This window comes from Vombatus ursinus, unplaced genomic scaffold (assembly GCF_900497805.2).
Source record: "Vombatus ursinus unplaced genomic scaffold, bare-nosed wombat genome assembly UNPS02014814.1, whole genome shotgun sequence".
NCBI lineage: Eukaryota > Metazoa > Chordata > Mammalia > Diprotodontia > Vombatidae > Vombatus > Vombatus ursinus.
The window spans coordinates 13,221,256-13,242,467 of record NW_020954592.1 but is presented as its reverse complement, the minus strand read 5'-3'; the positions used below and the strand labels follow the sequence as shown (position 1 = coordinate 13,242,467).

The 21,212-nt window shown below is 38.6% G+C and overlaps 1 protein-coding gene and 1 pseudogene across 1 annotated transcript in view; one reads left to right on the top strand and one right to left on the bottom strand.

Moving 5' to 3' along the window:
- The window catches only part of BEND2 (BEN domain containing 2), a 37,648-nt gene extending 19,673 nt beyond the window's left edge, over positions 1 to 17,975 (bottom strand). Inside the window, exons 1-7 of the mRNA XM_027835325.1 lie at positions 17,972 to 17,975; positions 17,429 to 17,776; positions 10,070 to 10,209; positions 8,660 to 8,731; positions 8,402 to 8,476; positions 6,524 to 6,628; positions 673 to 1,192 (exon numbers count right to left, since the gene is read on the bottom strand). Of these exons, the coding sequence (XP_027691126.1) occupies positions 673 to 1,192; positions 6,524 to 6,628; positions 8,402 to 8,476; positions 8,660 to 8,731; positions 10,070 to 10,209; positions 17,429 to 17,776; positions 17,972 to 17,975 (1,264 nt within the window). The remainder of the gene's footprint in view (positions 1 to 672; positions 1,193 to 6,523; positions 6,629 to 8,401; positions 8,477 to 8,659; positions 8,732 to 10,069; positions 10,210 to 17,428; positions 17,777 to 17,971) is intronic.
- Positions 17,976 to 19,782: 1,807 nt separating this feature from the next.
- On the top strand, positions 19,783 to 19,880 carry LOC114022991 (annotated as a pseudogene).
- Positions 19,881 to 21,212: the final 1,332 nt, after the last annotated feature.

Sequence of the window (21,212 nt, the reverse complement as noted above, 5' to 3'; positions counted from 1 at the left end):
AAAGGCAAGGGGCTAGGTAGAGTTAAGAGGCTCAAGTGAACTGAACTCTCTGTTTCCTTTACCCAGACCTTAATTTATTTTAATTTTCTCTTTATTTGGTGTCATCTATATTGCCATGAACCTTTACCTTCTTTTGTCCTGACCTGCATTCTTTCAAGAAAGCCCCTGTATATTATACTAAGTTAAATTTTCCTTATTTCTAGCAGCAGCGAGATACGAGGAACTACACTCTTTCAATGTCATCAAGACCTTCTTTCTCTCTCCACTTCTTTTTTTCTATCCCAAAACTAAAAAGTCAAAAAATAACGGGTAATTCTAAATGTCTCTCTAATTTTTGCCAAACAATTTTAATTTAATGAGCTCTTGGTGATTAAGGAAGAAAAACTTACTACTTAGAAGTAGACTCAAAGATTTCTTGATCTTTGGTTTAAATTGAGATTTTTATAGAATGAATCTTTGGACATGTATGGCTACTCCCAAAATCAAATTATAATGATAGTCTGAAGGGAGTTGTTTCATATACTGTGGACTGAGCTTATTTCTGCCATATAGGATTCTAGTAGTTAAAAAAAAAATTAGTCTTCAGAATAGAAATAAGTCACTTCTATTATTTCACTTTATGGATAAACTATAAAGAATAGAGATTCCCAGTGTGGATTGTTCAAAACTCACCAAAACTAGGATTGATGCAAATAGAAGACGAAAGTACTTCTTGACTAAGACTTGCATTTTCCTGTGAAGATGGGTAACCCATCAGGACAGTATTTCTTCCCAGACAGGCTTCTGGTTGTGTTGGTACCACTGTAGTCATTACTGGAGAACTTTTTGCAGCTGAGGTAGTATTTTCAACAACTATGTTGACCAGCTTGGATTGTGAAGAAAGATCAGGTATTTTGTTGGCTACTACAGTGAATGGCTGATACAATGAATGTGTGGAGACAATTGTAGGAAGAGGTGGACTCTGTCTGAGGTCTTGTTGCTGTGATTCACTTTTAAGTGGTGTCTGAACAGACTTTCCCACAGAGCTGGTTTGGACATGATTTTGTGGTAGCACTGCTGCCAAAGATGGGCTCTGACTGCCCTGTCCAGGGGGAGAGATCTGAATGCTGGATTCCCTTTCCACTGGTTTCTGTACTCGAATTTTTCCATAAGGTACATGATTAGAACTTCTATATGTAAATCCAACTGGCCTCTGAAATGTTAGAGTGACATAAATCAATTCTGAGAAAGAAGTGTAGCGAGGGAGAGCTAAGTAAATGTCGGATCACCAAATAAATATGTATTCTAGCACCATGATTTTACAATGCTTAAAATGTATCTTTGGAAGGGACCATAGAGGTCAATTACCACCTCTTCCCCCATCCATATATCAACTCCTCCACAAATGTTAATAGTAAGTGGTAAAACATGCACATATATAAGCATATACAAAAGAGATAAAAAATAAATATAAGGTAGTGGAGGAAGAGGGATATCACTAGCTGCTGGAAGAGGACAGGAGATCAGGACAGGCCTCATGGAGAAGAAGGTGGCATTTGAGCTGAGCTTTGCAGGAAGCTAGACTCTAAGAGGTGATGATGGGAAGAACTGCATTCAGGCAAAGAAGACACACAAAGGCATGACAATGGGCAATGAAATATAATGTATAAGAAAAAGCAAGAAGGACAGTTTAGATGAACCAGAGAGTTCAAGAAGGACAGTAACTACAGTCAGTCTGGAAAGGTAGGTTGTAGCCAGGTAGGTAAAGTCTTTAAATGCCAAACAGAGGCATTTATATTTTATCCTGGAGGTAAGAGGGCTGTTAGAGCTTAATGAGTAGAGAAGTGATATGACCAGATGAGTACTTTAGGAAAATCACTTTGGCAGCTGTATGAAGGATGGATTAGAGTGGGAGACTTGAGATAGGGAGGCTATCACATTAGTTCAGGAGAAATGTGATGAGGGTCTAACCTAGAGTGGTGGTTGTATAAGTGAACAGAAGTGGATGGAAATGAGAGACACTGTAGAGGTAGATTTGATTAGACTTGGCAACTAATTAGGGGAGGTAGAGTAAGTGACTGAGGATGATTTCAAGGTTGTGAACCTGGGTAACTGGAAGGATGGTGTTACTCTCAATTGTTATAGAGAAGTTCAATAAAGGAGTGAGTTTGGGGGAAAATGATAAGAAGTTTTATTTTGGACATGTTGAATTTGAGATAACTATGGAACATCCAGTTCAAAATATCCAATAAGCAGTTGTTGAGGCCAGATTGGAACTCAGGAGACTAGGATCAGATATATAATACAGATTTTAGAGTCATCTCCTTAGGGATGGTAACTGAACCCAAAGGAATTTAGGAGATCACTAAAAGAGAGAACATAGAAGGGGGCCCAGGAAAAAGCCCATAGTTAGGCAATATGAATTGCAATCCAGTAAAGAGACTCAGATAGGAAAGAATACCTAGGAGGACAAGATGATCAACAGTGTCAAATGCTGCAAAGAGTTCAAGAAAGATGGAGATTGAAAAAGGCCATTAGTTTTTTTTTTTAAGGCAATTGGGGTTAAGTGACTTGCCCAGGGTCACACTGTTAGTAAGTGTCAAGTGTTTGGTCTGAATCCAAATTTGAACTCAGATCCTCCTGACACCAGGGCTGGTGCTTTATCCACTGCACCACCTGGCTGCCCCCATTAGTTTTTGAAATTAAGAGATTATTGGGGACTTCTGGTGCCAAGATGGGGGAATTAGGAAGGAACCCCCTGGAGCCCTCCCAAATTCCCCTCCAAACAACTTGGAAACGACTTCAGAAGAGAGTTAGGGTGCAGGGAAGCAATTTAACAGCACAGCAAGAAAGGTCTGTCTGACTGGCATAGGAGAGGAGAGAGGTACAAGAGCAGCAGCAGCCACCCTCATGGGAGGGGGCCTGAAGTTCGACTCCAAGTCCCAGGGTAATCCACCAGAAAGGCCCCACCCTCCAGCAAGGCAGCAGCCCCCTGGGCAAGCCAGCAGTCTGTGCAACACAGCGAGGCCCTATCCCAGTGGCCCAACACCCAGCACAGGACACCAGCAAGGCCTTGACACCAGGGCTGACCAGTGGTGAGGTTCTGCCCTGGGGCTGGCCAACAGCAAGACCCCACCCCTGGGGCCCTCCAACAGAGAGGCCCTGTTCCCACAGCAGGCCAGCAGCAGGGCCCCATCCCTGAAGCAAACCAGCAATAAGGTCCCCCCCAGGGACAGTCAGCAGAAAGACTCTGCTTCCTTAGGAGGCCAGCAGAGAAAACCCACACCCCAGGGGAGGCCAAGAGGGAGGCCCCACCCCCAGTACCAGCTGAAGGGAAGCCTACCTTCCAGTGTAAGCAAGCAGCTAGGCCCTAAAGCCCAATGAAAGCCAGAAGCAAGACCCTGAGCCCCAGCACAAGAAGCTTGGGAGAGTACAGAACCAGAGCCCAGCTCTCACATAAAAATACCAAATCACAAAATAGGCAGAATGAGCAAAAAACAAAAGAAAGAACTTCACTATGGAAAGTTCCTATGGTTACAAAGGAGATCAAGGTACAAATTTAGAAGAGAAAAACAGCGTCAAAATGGCTACTTGTGAAGCCTCAAACTAAAATGTACTTGGTCTAGACCTGAAAAGAACTCTTGGAAGAGCTTAAAAAGGATTTTTAAAAGCATATTAGAGAAGTAGAAAACTAGGGAAGAAATGAGAGTAATGCAAGAAAATCATGAAAAAAGAACCAACAGCATGGAAAAAGATAAGCAAAAATTCACTGAAGAAAATATCTCCCTAAAAAATAGAATTGGCCAAATGGAAAAGAAAATACAAAAGCTGTCTGAAAACAGTATTGCCTTAAAAATCAGAATTGAGCAAGTAGAAGCTAATGACTCCATAAGACATAAAGATATGATAAGACAAATAAAAAAAGTAAAAAAAAAATTGGAAGGAAATGTGACATTTGTCACTGGAAAAACAACTGACCTAGAAAATGGATCCAGGAGACATAATTTAAGAATTATTGGATTATCTGAAAACCATGATCCAAAAAAAAAAAGTCTGGAGAACATCTTTCAAAAAATTATTAAGGAAAACTGTCCTGATATACTAGAACCACAGGGCAAAACAAAAACTGAAAGAATTCACCAATTACCACCTGAAAGAGATCCTAAAACTCCTAGGAACATTATAGCCAAATTCCAGAGTTCACATATCAAGGAGAAAGTATTGCAAGCAGCCAAAAAGAAACAATTCAAATATTGTGGAACTACAGTTAGTTACAGAATTTGGCAGCTTCCACAATAAAGAATCAGAGGGATTGATATATGATAGGGATTACAACCAAGAATCATCTACCCAGCAAAACTGAACATAATTCTTCAGGGGGAACAGAGGACTTTCACGAATTCCTAATTAAATGATAAGAGCTGAATAAAAAATTTGATTTCCAAATACAAGACTCAAGGGAAACATAAAAAAGTAAAAAAGAAACGAGGTAGAGAAAACAAATGAGATTCAATAAGGTTAAATTGTTTAATTTCTATATGGCAAGATACTATTTGTAACTCTTAAGAACTTAATTACTATAAGGGCAATTAGAAGGAGCACACGTAGAGAAAGAGTGTGGATATAAGGTGACTTTGATGGGATGATATCCCAAAAAAACAAAATAAAGGAGTGATAAAGAATACTGCACTGGAAGAAGGAGGGAGGGAGACAGGATGGGGTAAATTATCTTACACAAAAGTCATGAAAGAGCTACTATAATGGAGGGGAAGATCAGGGGAAGGGTGGGGAAAGCTTAAATCTCACTCTCATCAAAACTGGCTCAAAGAGGGAATAACATACACACTCAGTTGGATACAGAAATCTACCTTACCTTATACGGAAGTAAAAAGGGATGGGGAAAATAGAAAGGAGGAAGGGGCCTAAAAGGAGGGTGGATTGAGGGAGGTGATGATCAGAAGTAAAACACTTGTGAAGAAGGACAGGGTGGGAATAACAGGGGGATAAATAAGGGGGAAAAGCATGGGAGAAAATACAGTTGGTTACCATAACTATAAATGTGAATGGGATGAACTCACCCATGAAATGAAAGCAGAGAGCAGAACAGATTACAAACCAGAATCTTACAATACACTGCTCACAAGAAACACATCTGAAGCAAGGAGGTAAAGGGCTGGAGCTGAAGCAAAGAAAGCAGGGGTAGCGATCATGATCTTAGACAAAGCAAAAGCAGAACTAGATCTAATTAACAGAGATACAAAAGGAAACTATATCATGCTGAAAGGTTCCATAGACAATGAAGTCATATCAGTACTAAACATATATGTACCAAATGGCATAGTATCTAAATTTTTGAAAAAGTTGAATCAGTTACAGGAAGAAATACACTAAAACGATACTACCGTGGGGACATTAACTTTCCTCTCTCAGAAGCAGATAAATTTAATAAAAAAAAATAAATAAAAAGAAAGAAGTTAAGAGAGGTGAATAAAATTTTGGATTAAGATGAGTCTTCCTGACTCCAGGCTGGGCACTTTATCCACTGTGCCACCTTACTGACCCAATTTTATCACCTCCTATTGTCTAAATCCAAAGCTTCCCAGCTTTGTATAATGCACAGATTTGATAAGGTCACCATCATCTAGGTCTTAATCCATGCCACTGATAAAAATGACAAACAGAAGAGTATTGTAGCAGCATTTCTGTAAGTGTCCTTTAGATTGACATCCATCCTTGTTCTCTGGGTCCCATCATTCAGCTGTTTCTAAATCCATCTAATTTTACTCTCATCTAGTCTATATTTCTCCATCTCTTCTGGAAGGCCAGTATTAAATACTCTGTAAATTTTTTTTTTTGCGCCAAAACTCAGATGCTATGTCTATAGCATTGTCTCAAACTTCCAGTTTAATAACTCAGTAGAGAAAATAAAGGGTTACTTCTGACTATTTCAATTGCCTAGACAGGTAGGTCATGATGGGGGCCTGAACTAGAGTGGAGGTAGTAGGAAAAGAAAGGGGAAGGCTATGGGAGATACCACAGAAGTGAATAGGACTTAGAAAAGGACTAGGTGTGAGAGCTGAGGGCAATAAAAGATAACACCAAATCTTCAAACATGGAAAGTGAGTTAATGATGGCACCACTGACAGAAACAGGGAAAAAGGAAATAAAAAATTTAAGTGAAAGATAATAAGCTTGTTTTCAGACATGTTGAATTTGAGGTTCTGGCAGGACATTCAAGGGGATATCAGGCATGAAGGCACTGATGCGCGCTCAGTAGAAAGGTCAAGGCTGGAAGTCATCTCCATCAAGGTAACAGTTTGCTGTGAGAATGAAAAAGAGAGAGATAGAGAAAGAAAAGGTGCAAAGAGAAAAGGGCCATGGGCAGATGCAGAGACAAATACCAATAGGATAAGAGTAAGAAAAAAGCAATAGATGTTAGTTCTGGATCATTTACACTAGCCTGATGTCTTTAGGAACACTGGGAAGTTTATAATGATTGCAAAAATATAATTATTATTATTATCATTATTATTATTGCACTCACAGGTTTGAGAAGCAATGGCTTCATCCGAGTACGCTGCATTTCTGAAACCTTTCCATGAAGCAGGTCAAACTTCTTATCTAGTTTCTGGATTGCATCATACATCGCCTAATATAATAAAAATATTTTAGCGGTTCTTGTTTCAAAAGTAAAGCAAAGAAAATGAAGATTCCATTAAAACTAACTTATTCTAAGTGTAATTATGGAAATTCTTACTAAAGATTTAATCTTATCATTAACCACCTTATTTCATACAGAATCATGGATATTTAAAGAAGAAAAGGACCTGAGAAATCACCAGCTCAACCACTTCATTTTTACAGATGACAAAAAAAGAAAGTTAAAGTAACACACTCATAAGCATCAGTGCAAGTGCCACCAGAAACCTCAGTTTACTATAAAGGACTTTTGCCAAGCATTGAAGAATTTCTTAATACTGGAGAACAAATATTTTGTTAAATATTTTATAAATATTTTGTTACTACACCTATCAGTTTCATGACTAAGCACTTTCATATCTCTGAATGTTAAAACAATTATGTTGCTGTCCGAAGTCACACAAAGCCTTAGTGTTGCCCTAGAAATGTATTCCACCCTAACCCAACACACATGATCTATTTTATTAGATCCCATAAGGTTCTAGGGTTTGGTCTACCTCTTTACAAAACTTACCCATCTCCATTTGACTTTGTTCCTTTCATAATAGCACTGTATAGACCAGGATACAGTTCATATATATCCATATTTAATATGGTATCTTCATCTTACATTACACACACACACACGTAAATGAATTGCATATACAATCAAGTATAATACAAAAAGACACAGAGAAACCACATATTTAAGTGAAAACTATGTCTCATTTCTGCACTTGTGGAGGCTAGACTAGTTCTGGCTATTCTCAGCATAGAGACTAGAAATAAAGTCCTAGGTGTGTCTTCCTATCTACCATGGTCCTAAAAGATCTTGCCCAGACCCTCTGATCCTCTCTGGCCAGGAGGGTCTTGAGATGTCATAATATGTAAAGATCAACCATGTTTCTGCATTCAATAATATCAACAGTACATCTGAATAGCTTTTAATGCTATTGTGCTGTAAGAAATGACAAGCAGGATGATTTCAGAAAAACCTGGGTAGACTTATATGAACTGATGTGAAGTGAAGTGAGCAGAACCAGAAGGACATTCATTATACACAGTAACAACAATACTGCAAGGATGAACAACTGCGAAAGATTTAGCTACTCTGATCCAGACACTGATCCAAGACATTCAAAGTACCCATGATGAAAAATGCTACCACCCTCCAGAGAGAAAACTGACAAACTTTGAATGCAGATTGAAGCATACTTTTTTTTTACTTTATTTTTATTGTTTAATTTTGCATGTGTTTTCTTCTGCAACATGGCTAAAACAGAAATGTTTTGCATGACCTCACATGTATAACTAAAATCAAAGTGCTTGCCTTCTCAAGGACTGGGGAAGGACATGAAGAAGGGTGAGGATTTGGAATACAAAATTTTTTTTAAATCACTGTTAAAAATTCTTGCATATGTAATTGTGAAATAGTTAATGAAATAGAAAAAGAAAAAATAAATAAAAAATTAACAGCACTTTTTAATTTTTGAAGAATTTATCACCCCATTTTATCAGAGATCTTACCCAATGCACCCATTTAACCTCATCCTCATAGTGGATAAAAATTACATTAAACACAATGTAACTTTTATCTTTGAAATAAATTATTTTTATTTTTTGAATAAGAAAAATTACTTACGTCTAGATTTAACAAAGTTCTAATTAATAGTAAAATGACATTATATGAGATATATAATCTTTTAGGATTTTGGAAATAGCCTAGGATTCATAAATTTGATACCTGGCAATAGTTCAGGACTTCCATGAGTGTTTTTTGATAATGTCCTGTGTAGGATGCTTCAGATACAACACTACCCTGTTAACATTACAAAAGCAGATAGTTAATATTTAATATCACAACAGATCAAGTGAAGCACTCTATTTAACAAAACTAATTACTTCATATTGTATGACTTTGCCCAGCAAAAAAACATGGACTTAAATCCTTTCTTTAAGATGATAAATGTATATTTGGCAATTAGTAATTTAAATTACTTACACATTCATAATCTGGTTCATATTCATACACAACACTTCCACTACCCTCATAATCAGGTTCTTGAGTACTCATCTAAGAAAAAAATGTATTAGAAAATTAAAATAAAAGATCAAAGAAAGAGCTGAAGAAAAGTTCAGGACAACTGTAAGCTTTGAAGAAGCTCTAAGAAAGGCCTGTTTATAACATCAAATAGAAAAGATTCTGACTACTTCAAAAATACATGAAAAGGTATACTTGCAGATATTTTCTCATTAACACTACTACGGTTAAGAAACAGATGACTTTTTTATATTAATTTAACTCCTTATGTACTTCAGAGTATTAGCAAAACCAAATAAACAAAACCAAAATGTGTCTTAATACTAAATATTGCATTAATGACAAAGAACACAGTCCACATAGGAAATAATTTTAAGAAACAAATCAAACAGTGCCACCTGGTGGGGGAAAAGGGAAACAATTTGAATCCCATTTATTCCTCAGTATCCAAAATTATACAATGTAAAAATTCTTTTCTGCCAAGTATTAAAGACTCTTCAAGTTATGTAACAGAAAAATAACTGTCCTAGAAGTGTTACATACTGACTGAACAATTGGGATAAGTTTAATATTTTAATATAATGATACAGTCAAAGTCACATAGTGCTTTAAGCTTTTCAAAGCACTCTCACATAAAGTACTTCCAAAGCTCAAGTAGCACATGTGTCTATAACACTTTAAAGTTCCCAAAGCACTTGCTCACAATGACTATGTGAAATAGTGCCAATTACCTCCTTCTATAGAAGAAGAAACTGAGATTCAATGGGATGAAGTAACCTGCTTGCATATAATGACATAGGTGAAAAACAGCAGAAACCAGTACCTGACCTCAGGTTCTCCTGCCTCCAAGTGCAGAACTCTTTACAACCTATCATCATATTGCTAAGTGAGGCAGAAGGCGAAATTCAGGTTCTTATTCTAGTTCTGCCACTTAAAGAGCCATGTGACCTTAGGCAAGTCACCGTGCCTGTTTCCTCACCTTTAACATACCTGCCTGCCCACTCCAATTGGATTTGTTGAGAGGATCAAATGTGTGGGAAAATGCTTTGTAAATTCTAAGGTGATACAATACATATGTTATTATTAGTCGAATCTCACAGTAATCTGGTGAAAGCATTATCCCCATGTAATAGACAAGAAAACGAAAGCTTAGACAAGTTCAACAATTTCACCCAGGGCCATCCAAAAAACTAATTTTTAAAGTAATTAAATGATTTCTGTTTAAGCTACCATTACTGATGCTTGCTTACAACTGTTACAATAACTCAGGAAAACAAAAACAAAAAAAACTAAACCCAAACCCAGAAGAGGTCATGGCAACCCATGAAACAATAAAAAGGAAGAGCGAAATTTGAATTTTGAAATACATACTGTATTACTTTCCACTGAAGAAGCAACTCGTCTTCTTTTATGTAAAACTAGAAACTCAGTTTCCTCTGTGTTGTGACCATTTCTCTTTATTTCCAATGGATGTTTTACCTGGTTGCCTAGAACTGATAAATGTTCACCTCCTGAAAATCAAGATAGAAAATTGATTTGTATATTTACTACCTAAATCTGGCTAGTTGAATAAAATCCAAATTGAAAGCTGTTCTAATCTGTCCTTTGTATATCAATACAAATTAAACTACACCATTATTTTGAAGTCCTCATGGTTCTCAAGTGACAAAACAAAAATGTCTTTCTAGTAGTGATTTAGAATAAGACTAATTTTTAAAAAGGTGTTTTTTAAAGTTAAAGTGGTGTATTAACCATAACCAAGAATGTGAAAAAAATATTTACACATTTAAAATTATGCTGCTGTATTATTCATCCTTGATCAATGAGGAGTCAATACTGTATATCTTAAACAATATTACTTATAATTTACTACAGTATAAATCCTGAAGAGAGAGTAACAGGGGGAAGTTGTACCTTGAGGAGGGAGACGCTAGGATACGCACTCAGATATTAGCCTGTTGGTTTAACAAAGATTTTGAAATTATTTTTATGCGTATTTTAGTTGGACAACTAGTAGTAAGGCTGATTCAAACGAATTAAGCTTTGTTTTAGACTTTCCTTGGAAAACTTCCACTATAACTATATTCAAAATAAACTAAAAATATGAAAATTGACTGCCTTAAGTTTACCTCATCTACACTTTTAATGACAAGCATATTTAATCTCCTTCCTTTATATATAGCCATAGATTTTGAACAATGTAACTATGAGAGCATCTACTCTAAAAAGGGTGTTCTGAAAAACTGCTACTAGAATATCACAGATTCTACTGAAGTATGGTAACAATTCCTTTAATTTGTAATATGTGATAAATCCAATTCAACCCATTCAACATTCATGAAGTTCCTATTACGTGCCCAGGCACTGTGGATTCAAATAAAAAAATCTAATCGATTCTGACTTTCAAAGGTTTCCATTTTATTGGAGAGAAACATGTATACAGAAATGTAAATAACAATATACATACAAAATAAATAAACAAAAGAATTTCAGGAAGGTACTCACTTGTAGAATCAGGAAAGGTCTATTATAATAAGTGGTACTTGAACTTGAGTAGACCCTTAAAAGAAGCAAGGGGTTGGGGAGGGGTATAAGGATGAGAGCATCCTAGGCATGAGGGAGTCTGGGGAAAGGCTCAGGTACAAGACATGGAGTGTCAAAAACAGAGATCAGTAAGCAGGCCAGTTTGGCTAGAATGGAATTATGTGATTACAAACTGTGTTTTGGAATAGTTTGCAAAATGTCTTCAGTGTGCGTGATCAAACTGATTTTGTACAAATGGTAAAGTAGGCATATGAGTCAGGAGTTACTGATATTTTTCCAACCACCTTTCTTCAGTAGTAATAATGTCCTGGATTTTTCCCCAAGTGCTATTCCACCCTGCTCCTTCCCAACCCTCATTACCCTCCTTTCAGGTATCTTGACAAGTCCCTTAAAATTGTGTCACTTGCAGCATGAACTTCTTCTGAGTACACCTGGTCTGGCTAAGTTTTTCTTCCCACTTTTTGTTTTGTTTTGAGGGTATTTTTAGAGTGCAATTTCTACTTCTTGTGCTAGCCCCAGGCTAGAATCCAAACATCCATTTTCATGGATGGAAAAAAATAGTTATTGAAATCTTGACAAAAATTTTCAGTTTTTCATTTCAAGAAGGATAAGGAATAAGAAAAGACTTACCATACATGGCAATTAAGAGATCACTGGTAACTTTAGAGAGAGCAGTTTCAGCTGGCACTGTTTGATTTGTCCTTTCTAAAGTGTAGTGCCCAGAAGCTAGATTATGGAGGCTGACTTTTGAGGCATGGGCTTCTGACCAGGGGGAATTGTAAAAGTCAAAGGCTGTATTTGCAACCCCAGTAGTTAGCAAAGAGCCTGGACCTCCCCTTCCCCCAGTGCCTCAGTGAGGGAGGGGAAACTGGCGGAAACCAGCTCATTAAACCACCAGGTGCCTCAGCATTCTACAGCAGTCTCCCAGTGCCTCAGCAAAACTCTGTAAAGTGCTCCCAGGGGCCCCAGGTGGATAAACATCTACAACAACCATCTCAAAGGAGCCGAAGAAAGCAAAAGGAAAGCAAAAGCTGGCAACCTCCAAGGGCCAGACGACCCAATCCTACCCCTAGAGCTCCAGTGTTGCTGATTCCAGCCCAACACCAGGTAAGCCTCGAGAAACCTACAGCCTCCAACTGCCAGCACCGGAGGCCCCGGCACACAAAGCCAGGGACCAGGCCCTAGGCTCCCAACACAAGAAGCTTGGGTCAGTGCCCTCTGCTCCCCAGCAGGAGACCTCAATCTCTTTAAAGGCCAGGAAATACGAAAACACCATGAGCAAAAAGAAACATACCACAGATTCATATTATGAGAAGTGTGAAGATCAAGGCAAAAATTCTGAAGAGGACAACACTGTCAACAAACCCACATCTGCAACCTCAAAAGGGAATATGAACTGGTCTGAAGCCCAAAAAGCCTTCTTACAAGAGCTCAAGTAGGATTTTAAAAGTCAAATGAGAAAGGTAGAAGAAAAATGGGAAAAGAAATGAGCAGCATGTAAGAGAGAGTCAATAGCTTGGAAAAGGAAGGACAAAAATTAACTGTAAGAAAACAAGTCCTTAAAAAATACAATTGGCCAACTGGAAAAAAAGTACACTGAAGACAACAAGTCTCTAAAAAATACAATTGGCCAAATGGGGAAGGAGGTACACAAATTAATAGAAGAAAACAATTTGTTAAAAATTAGAATCAGGCAAATGGAAGCTAATGACTCTATGAGAGAGCAAAAATCAGTCAAACAGAAACAAATGAATGAAAAAATAGATGAAAATGTAAAATACCTCATTGGTAAAACAACTGACCTAGAAAATTGATCCAGGAGAGACAATTTAAAAATTATTGGTCTACCTGAAAATCACAATGAAAAAAAGAGCCTGGACAGTATCTTTCAGGAAATCATAAAAGAAAACTGCTCTGAGGTCCTAGAACCAGAGGGTAAAATAGCCATAGAAAAAATCCACCAACCACCTCCTGAAAGAGATCCCAAATTGAAAACACCAAGGAATATAGTAGCCAAATTCCAAATTACCAGGTCAAAGAGAAAAGACTGCAAGCAGCCAGAAAGAATATCATGGAACCACAGTCAGAATTACACAGGACCTTGCAGTTTCTACATTAAAAGACCATAGGGTGCATAATATGACACTCCGTAAGGCACAGGAGCTTGGATTACAACCAAGGATCAACTACCCAGAGAAAATGAGCATGATCTTTCAGGGGAGGAGATGGATATTCAACGAAATAGGGGACTTCCAAACCTTCCTGATAAAAAGACCAGAGCTCAACAGAAAATTTGATCTTCAAGTACAAGATTCAAGAGAGGCATAAAAAGGTAAATGGGACAGAAACATGTTATTAATAAGTGTAAACTGTTTACATCCTTACAAGAGAAGATGACACCTGTAACTCTTGAGAACTGTATTGTTACTACACCATGTTAAAGGGATATACATAAAGGGGGTGGATATAAGTTGACTTTGATGTAATAATAAAAAAAATGTAATCAAGTGGGTCAAATGGATCCAAGTAAGTGGATTAATCTAATCTAAGAAAATGTACTGAGAAAGGAGGAGGCAGACAAGGGTAAATTACATTACAGGAAAAGACACAAAAATCTATTAAAGCAGAAAGAAAGAAGGGAGGGAGATAAGCATTGCTTGAATCTTACTCTCATCAGGTTTGACTCAAGAAGGGAATAACATAATCAGTTAGGTATAGAAATCTAACTTGCCCTATAGGTAGTAGGAAGGAAAAGGGGAAAGAAAAGGGAGGGAGGACAGAAAGAAGGGAAGAAGTACTAAGCATAAAGGGGAAGAAAAGGGAGGGGGCTAATAGAAGGGAGGCGGGACTAAGGGAGGTGGTGGTTAAAAGCAAAACACTAGTGAGGAAGAGAAAGGAGAAAGAAAAGCATAAACAGGGGAAAAAAGATGGAAAGAAAGACAAAGATAGTAATCACAGCTGTGAATGTGATATATGCAGGTAATGGAATACTATTGTGCTATAAGAAATGAACAGGCAGACTTCAGAAAAACCTGGAAAGACTAATATGGTCTGATGCTGAGTGAAGTGAGCAGAACCAGAAGAACGTTATATACAGTAACAGCCACTATGTGCAATGATTGATATTGATAGACTTAGCCATTATCAGCAATGCAAGGATCTAAGACATCTCCAAAGGCCTCATGATGGAAAATGCTATCCACATCCAAAGAAAGAACTATGGATTTTAATTGCAGATCGAAGCATACTATTTGCTATTTTTTTCTTCTGTTTTTTTTGTTTCCTCTTTCTGGTGGTTCCTTCTATTGGTTCTAATTCGTATTTACAACATCCCTAATATGAAAATATGTTTAATAGTAATGTATGTGTATAGCCTATATCAGATTGTGTACCGTCTTGGGGAGGAGGTAGGGAGGGAGGGGGAGAAAAATTTAAAACTCAAAAGCTTATGGAAGTGATTGTTGATAAATCAAAATTTTAAAAAAATTAAAAAAAAAAAAGATGAGTCTTCCTGACATTAGGCCAGGTACTCTATCCATTGTGTTAACTAGCTGCCCTAATATTCATTAAACAACAACAAAGTTCAAGGCATAGTACTGAAAAACTGAAATAAAAAACACAAAATAGCTCCTGGATTTAAGGAGCATCAATTTTATTAGGGGCTGCTACATGTAGTTTTGGGAGTTTTCCCCCTCTCATTGTACAGTATTCTTTGTGGCAAAGAACATTTCAGTTGGCAGAAAAGAAAAGTTCCTGGGCTTCTAAAATATTACCTTGAGATTTTTCATATTTTTCTCTCCTTTTCGTCCCACACCTAACATTTTATTTTTCCAGGACTGAGGAAGGAAGTGGCTTTGTGCTTCTGAGGCCAGAGCTGCTATTCTAATAAACTAGGTATGAAGGCTGAGGACTTTGAGAGACACACTGAGAACCACTGATGTAAGCAGATGGGGAATGTGTCCAATTCCAAATGAAACAAGGACTAATTTCCTAGAGATAAGATCACGAATTTAGGGTTAGAAAGGCCCTTATAGATCATCCAGTCTAACATCATTTTATAAATAAGTAGACTGAGGCCCACAGATGAGATAAACTGATTTGTCCCAAGTCTCACAACTCTTAAGTGGCAGAGCTAAAATAGTGAGGTTAGATATTATTTGTGCAAAACACTGCATTGTCTGTATATCAAGCCCCAGAACATTGAGCCTCCTAAATAGAATCAATAATCACTCAAGAGAGTCAAAGTATTCACAAAGGAAAAAAAACAAATGGATGAAGAACACCCATTGACCAGATTACAGTCAATTGGAAGGATATCCCATTGATTTGGGGCACCAGTACACACATGTTGAAAAGATACCACAGCTGGACAGTGAACCAGACCCAGCACTGAATAGGAGAGAGAAGGCTGGATTGCATTTGGGAAATTACACAAAGCTTTCAATGACTTCAAGCTTCTTGCCGACACAAAGATCTCATCATTTTAACACTAACATTCTTCCACTGATGCTATATGAATCATGGAACCATCATAATCCCTTAAAAATCAAAACTGTTGGTCACCCAAAGTACGATAGTAAGATATATGGAAGGGGTGAATACACTGCAGCCTTCTATTCTCAACAAATGGTGGCAGGGTTTAGTGGAAAGAGCACTGGATTTGGAATCAAGGCACATGAGTTCAAATTCTGATTCTGCCACTTTCCATGTAGGTAACTTCACCTCTTTGGACCTCAGTTTTCTCATCTGTGAAATGAAAGGACTGGACTGTATCAGAGGTGATACTTTATTTTATTTTATGCCTTTCTTTGTATCCCTAGCACTTAGTGGCCCATAGGAATAAAGGTGTCAAACACCAGACATAACATTCTCAAGTGTGACTCAAACCCTTTTAAAATGTAACTGGAAAATATTTAATATAAAAGGGAACATGTTAATATGTGATTTTCTATGTCAATATGCAGCCCACATGTAAGGTTTAGTGGCCGATTTCTATGTGATTTTGACAACATTGGACTAGATGACCAATTCTAATAATGGCTAGAATTTTTATAGTGCTTTATGTAACCATAGTACTTGGCACAGAGACTAGCAAAGCAGTAAGTGCTCAATAAATGCTTGTTGATTTAAGTGTATTTCAGCATGATGGATTTCCTTTATCAATTTGTTCAGTCTTGTGGGGCTCTTTGTGACCCCATTTGGATTTTTCTTGGCAAAGATACTGGAGTGGTTTGCCATTTCCTTTTCCAGCTCATTTTAGAGATGAGGAAACTGAGGCAAACAGGGTTAAGTGACTTCCCCAGGGTAACACAGACAGTATGTGTCTGAGGCCACATTTGAACTCAGGAAGATAAGTCTTCCTGTTATTCCCCGCACTACCTCGCTAATCTTTCCTTTGTCACACTACTGTATTTTGTGCATTCAAAAAAAATTTTTTTTGGCCTTTCTTATCATCTCAGCACTTATCACAGTCCCTGGGCACACGGCAGATGCTTAATAAAAAAGCTTGCTGACGGAACCGTGCCTCAGGATCAGCTTCCGCCGTCATCTTATTGTATCATCTAAAAACTATTTTGGGGGGCCTTGCTTCGCATCCCCGGCGCTTAGCACAGTGCCTGGCACGTGGGGGGGCACTTAATAAACACTCGGGAAGGGAGACCCTTTTCCAGTCACTGTTTACGACTCTTCCCCGCCCGGCCCGGCCCGGCCCGGCCCGGCCCTTTCCTCGTTTCCCGAGAACTCTGAGAGTTAAATTATGGGAACACCGCGCGCACAAGCGCACTTCTATCTCCCTCTCCGCTCCGTCCCTGGCTCTCTTCCGGGTCTCACCCTCTCCGACTCCTCAAAATGCCTGGGAGTACCAGGAGGGAGGGGGAAGAGGAGGAGGACCGAGAAGGGTGAATGGAAAAAGCATCTGGGCGCGAGACCCCCACAAAGCAACCGACGATACTCCTGACCAATTGGTGGCCGCGACACACCCCCTTTCGTAGTCTGGCCAATCCAGAGTGGCGCCGAAGAAAGGGGCGGGAGTTGGCGAGCCTCTTTCTAGGCATTTCTTTAGGGCCGTTACGAACGATGACAGAGCGTTTTCCTTTCCTTCCCTTTGGCTGCGGCCCGGGAGGAGAAAAACACCCCTCGCCCCCACCCCCAGCCCGAGCGAGTCAGAAGTCTGCAGCGCGGCTTTACCTCGCTCCTCAGACATGTCTAGACGCTGGCGCCGGGTATCCTGCCCCTCTGGCCCGGTCTCTGCACTGCCACGGGTTCGGGTTTCCGTTTGCACAGGTGGGTGGGGCTGGGAGATGGCGTTGAAACGGAAGGGGCACGACGGGCGACGTGAGCACCAAACTCTTTTAAATTTCTGCAGCTGCGCAGTGGCGCCCAGTTCGAACGGTCCCCTTCGGGCACAGGCGGAAGCCCAAACGGAAGCAGAAAGCGTGTCTTGCTTTGTTGCTGCATAGAGTTTAGCCGCGTCAGGTTGACTCACGCCCTTCCTGCTCTCTGTTTCCGTTTGTTTTGAATTCACATCTTTGTTTACTTAGCTGACAGCAAAAAGGGTGGGTTCAAGGATGACAACTGCACAATAATAATAATATCTAACATTTACATAGTGCTATGTTCCAGGTACCGTATTAATGCTTCCATGCTTGCTAGCGTTTATAGAGGTTGATTAACCTAGTCTTCCTGCCCTCCTCCCACGCCAAATAGCAACGAGGGGTGAAACAACTTTACCCATTTTCCGTCCATACTGACCTTATTCCCAGAATTAGGAAGAAGGGAATTCCCATAATGCAGGCAGGATTTCAGCAACGCACTAGTGTGATCTTCAAAGCCAAACTAATGGAAAAGCTCAAGAAACCTTTTTTTTTTAAATTTCACTGGTAATATGCTTGCGGCTAGGTGGCACAGGTGACCACTGAGGCTGGAGTCTGGAAGACCTGAGTTCAAATTCGACTAAACTGTGTGACTCTGGGCAAGTCACTTAACCTGTTTGCCTCAGTTTTCTCATCCGTAAAAGGGGGAAAGGTAAAAACTACCTACCTCCTAGAGTTGTCTTGAAGATCAGGTAAGATAATAATTGTAAAGCGTTAACAGGGTACCTGGAACATAACACTAGAAATGTTAGATGTTTTTATTGTGCAGTTGTCATCCTTGAACCAACTCTTTTTGCTGTCAGCTAAGTAAACAAAGATGTGAAGCCAAAAACTTACTTTTCATGACTCCCAACAAGCATTTAATAAGCACCTAGTATGTAAAAATCTTTTTTTTTTTTTTATGGGCAAGCTACTCCCCGGACTGATAGGAAGTAATTATGGAAAAAAAGATAAGTTAAGAACTATAGTGTTTTTCCCTGTGGAGGCAACTCAATACATGTTCAGCAACTGGATGAAAAACTAGGAAGTCCTTATCTTTCTGGTTTTGCCACTAACTGTGGTCAAGGCACAACTTTACTGGGTATCAAGTTTCTTTATTAAGCTATGGCCAAGGCACTATACTACCTAATGAAAACAGAAAAATCAGAAGTCTCTACCCTTGAGAGGTTTACGATCTATTGAGTCAGGGTCAATAAACATTCATTATGCACCTATGATGTGTCAAGCATTCCCCTAAGCTGGGGATACAAAGAAAGGCATGAGACAGTCCTGGCCTTTAAGGAGCTCACAATCTAATGAGGGAAGACAGTATATAAAAAGAAGCTGAAAACTGAGGTAGGAGGCAGGGGGGATGAATCTTGCAGCCCTGGTAAGAAACAGTAGGAAAAGATGTAAGTTATAGAGTTGATTTCATTTTGCAGGATGATGAGTTTCTGGAGATGATGTAGTCCAGGAGAGCAACTGGGGAAGGAGGGTAGGAATAATGAAGTGATTGCACTGGGTTCCCTCCTTAAATGGTGGAGAATCTGGGAGGGGTTGTTATGTCCATCCTCCATCTTCTCCATCAGAAGGAGGGAGAAGCCCCAAAGGCAGGGTACTGAAGAGGTCTAAGTTTCAGAGTTAGTGTTATCTTGTAGGATGATGAATTTCTGTAGATCTTGAAGTCCAGGAAAACAGTCAGGTGGGAAATGGTGTTTTATCAAGTGAGGAATTTGGACTAAGATCCTATCTACTTGGAAAATGTTCTGTTCCTAGAGTCAGGAAAGCATAAGTAACCACAAATAAAACAGGAATTGGAATTAGAGGAAGAAGAAAAGCAAGAGAAAGAAGAAAAATAAGAACCCATGAAGAAGAGGATAAGCCAGAGCACCAGCTCTGGTTTAAACCAACCTTATGGCCCATTTGCTCTGCTCCCATCAGTTTCATATGCTAAATGCTATGCAGCTCCCAGTACTCCTGGGGAGGAATCTCCTTGTGATATCATTCCCCCATGAAAACTCACCTTATTGATAGTAACTGAGGAACATAGGCCTGGTATTAATTAAGCTCTGTTTCCAGTAGTCCTAACCAACCTAGTTCTGTAGAGAGAAAGAAGCTTGCTATGGACAGGTATTCTTAACAAATTTGAGGATGAAAAGAGCAATGATATACCCCTAGAAAAAGAAACTGGTGCTTATACATATATACTAAAATTGGAACAATATGGAGATTAGCATGTCCCTTTGTTAAAGGATGACATGTAAATTCATAGGGCAATCCATATTTTTAGAGAATTTGGAACCAAAAATAACACAATATTGACATTAAAAAAAAAAGAAATGTAAATTTGTTCCCTTAGCAGTGGTGTCAAATAAATAGAAATGGGGGCCACTAAACTGGACATATAGGCCAAATATTGACTAGAAAACCACATATTAACATTATGTTCTATTATAACTTTACTTTGTTAAATGTTTTCCAATTACATTTTAATCTAGTTCAGTTCACACTCAGGAGTGTTGTAAGCCATGTGTTTGACGCCTCTGCCTTAGATTATGGTAAAGAAGATAAAATTTCCACCAAAGGCAGGTTAACAGTAAAGAAAAGCACAAACACATTAAAAGTCATTGAGAAGATCCCAACATTTAAACCTAACCTCTTTTCTTATCCCTTGGTCTAGTGTAGATTCTACATTAATGGAATTTAAAATTAGACAATATATTAATAAGACAATCATGGAAGCGAAAAAGAAGCCATATTAGTTGATTTTATTTGTATTAAGGCCTTAGTTCACCATATTAGATGCTGCTGCCATGGTACTAGAGGAAGAAGCAGAAAAATTTTATCGTCACACACATTATTGGGTGACAGTGAGCAAGTCATTTAACATCTTAGTGTCACAGGCAGCTCTATATGACTGTACAGTACAGAAGAGTTGTCTGCTTCTGTGAAGGTAATTTTACATTTGGAATCCACCCTTATGAATTCACAAGGTTGATTCTCCATAACAATTCCTCCTTGAATGTAATGTCCATAGAGTGATGTTTATTTAAAAAAAAAACATACATTTTAAAGAGCAAGTGATTAGGAATGCATTTTAAAAGAATTTCTTAATAAAACTTTGATGCAAAAATAAATATCAATCAGAACTGAAAGTATTCACCTCTAAACAAATGCCCAGTAGAGCTTCATTTTATTAATTTACCATGTCTGCATCATATTACTTCATTTCTCTTGAATGAAGAGACCTTCAAACTCAGTTTATAGTGGAAATCTTCCTTAACTAAATAGAGTTTAATGGAGCTCTTCTCATGTTAATGGGAACATGTCAGTAGGGAAAAAAGAACAACTTTTAGGGTGAAAATATAGGTAACTACGTTTTTGTGTATGTGGAAGGAGAGGCTCCTAAGTGGTGGAGAAAGTGACTTTGGTTGCTTTGTATAACCAGGATTTGGTGGGAAGGGACTAAGTTGGAAAGTGTAACCCTAAGGACTATGAACCACTAAAATGGCTTCTATTTGATTGTAACCCTAGAACAACAATATTTGAGGGAGCAGATAGGTATAATTCTGGTCCATTATCCCTTTGGAGACTAGAGAGAGGAGCACCCAGTCTCATGA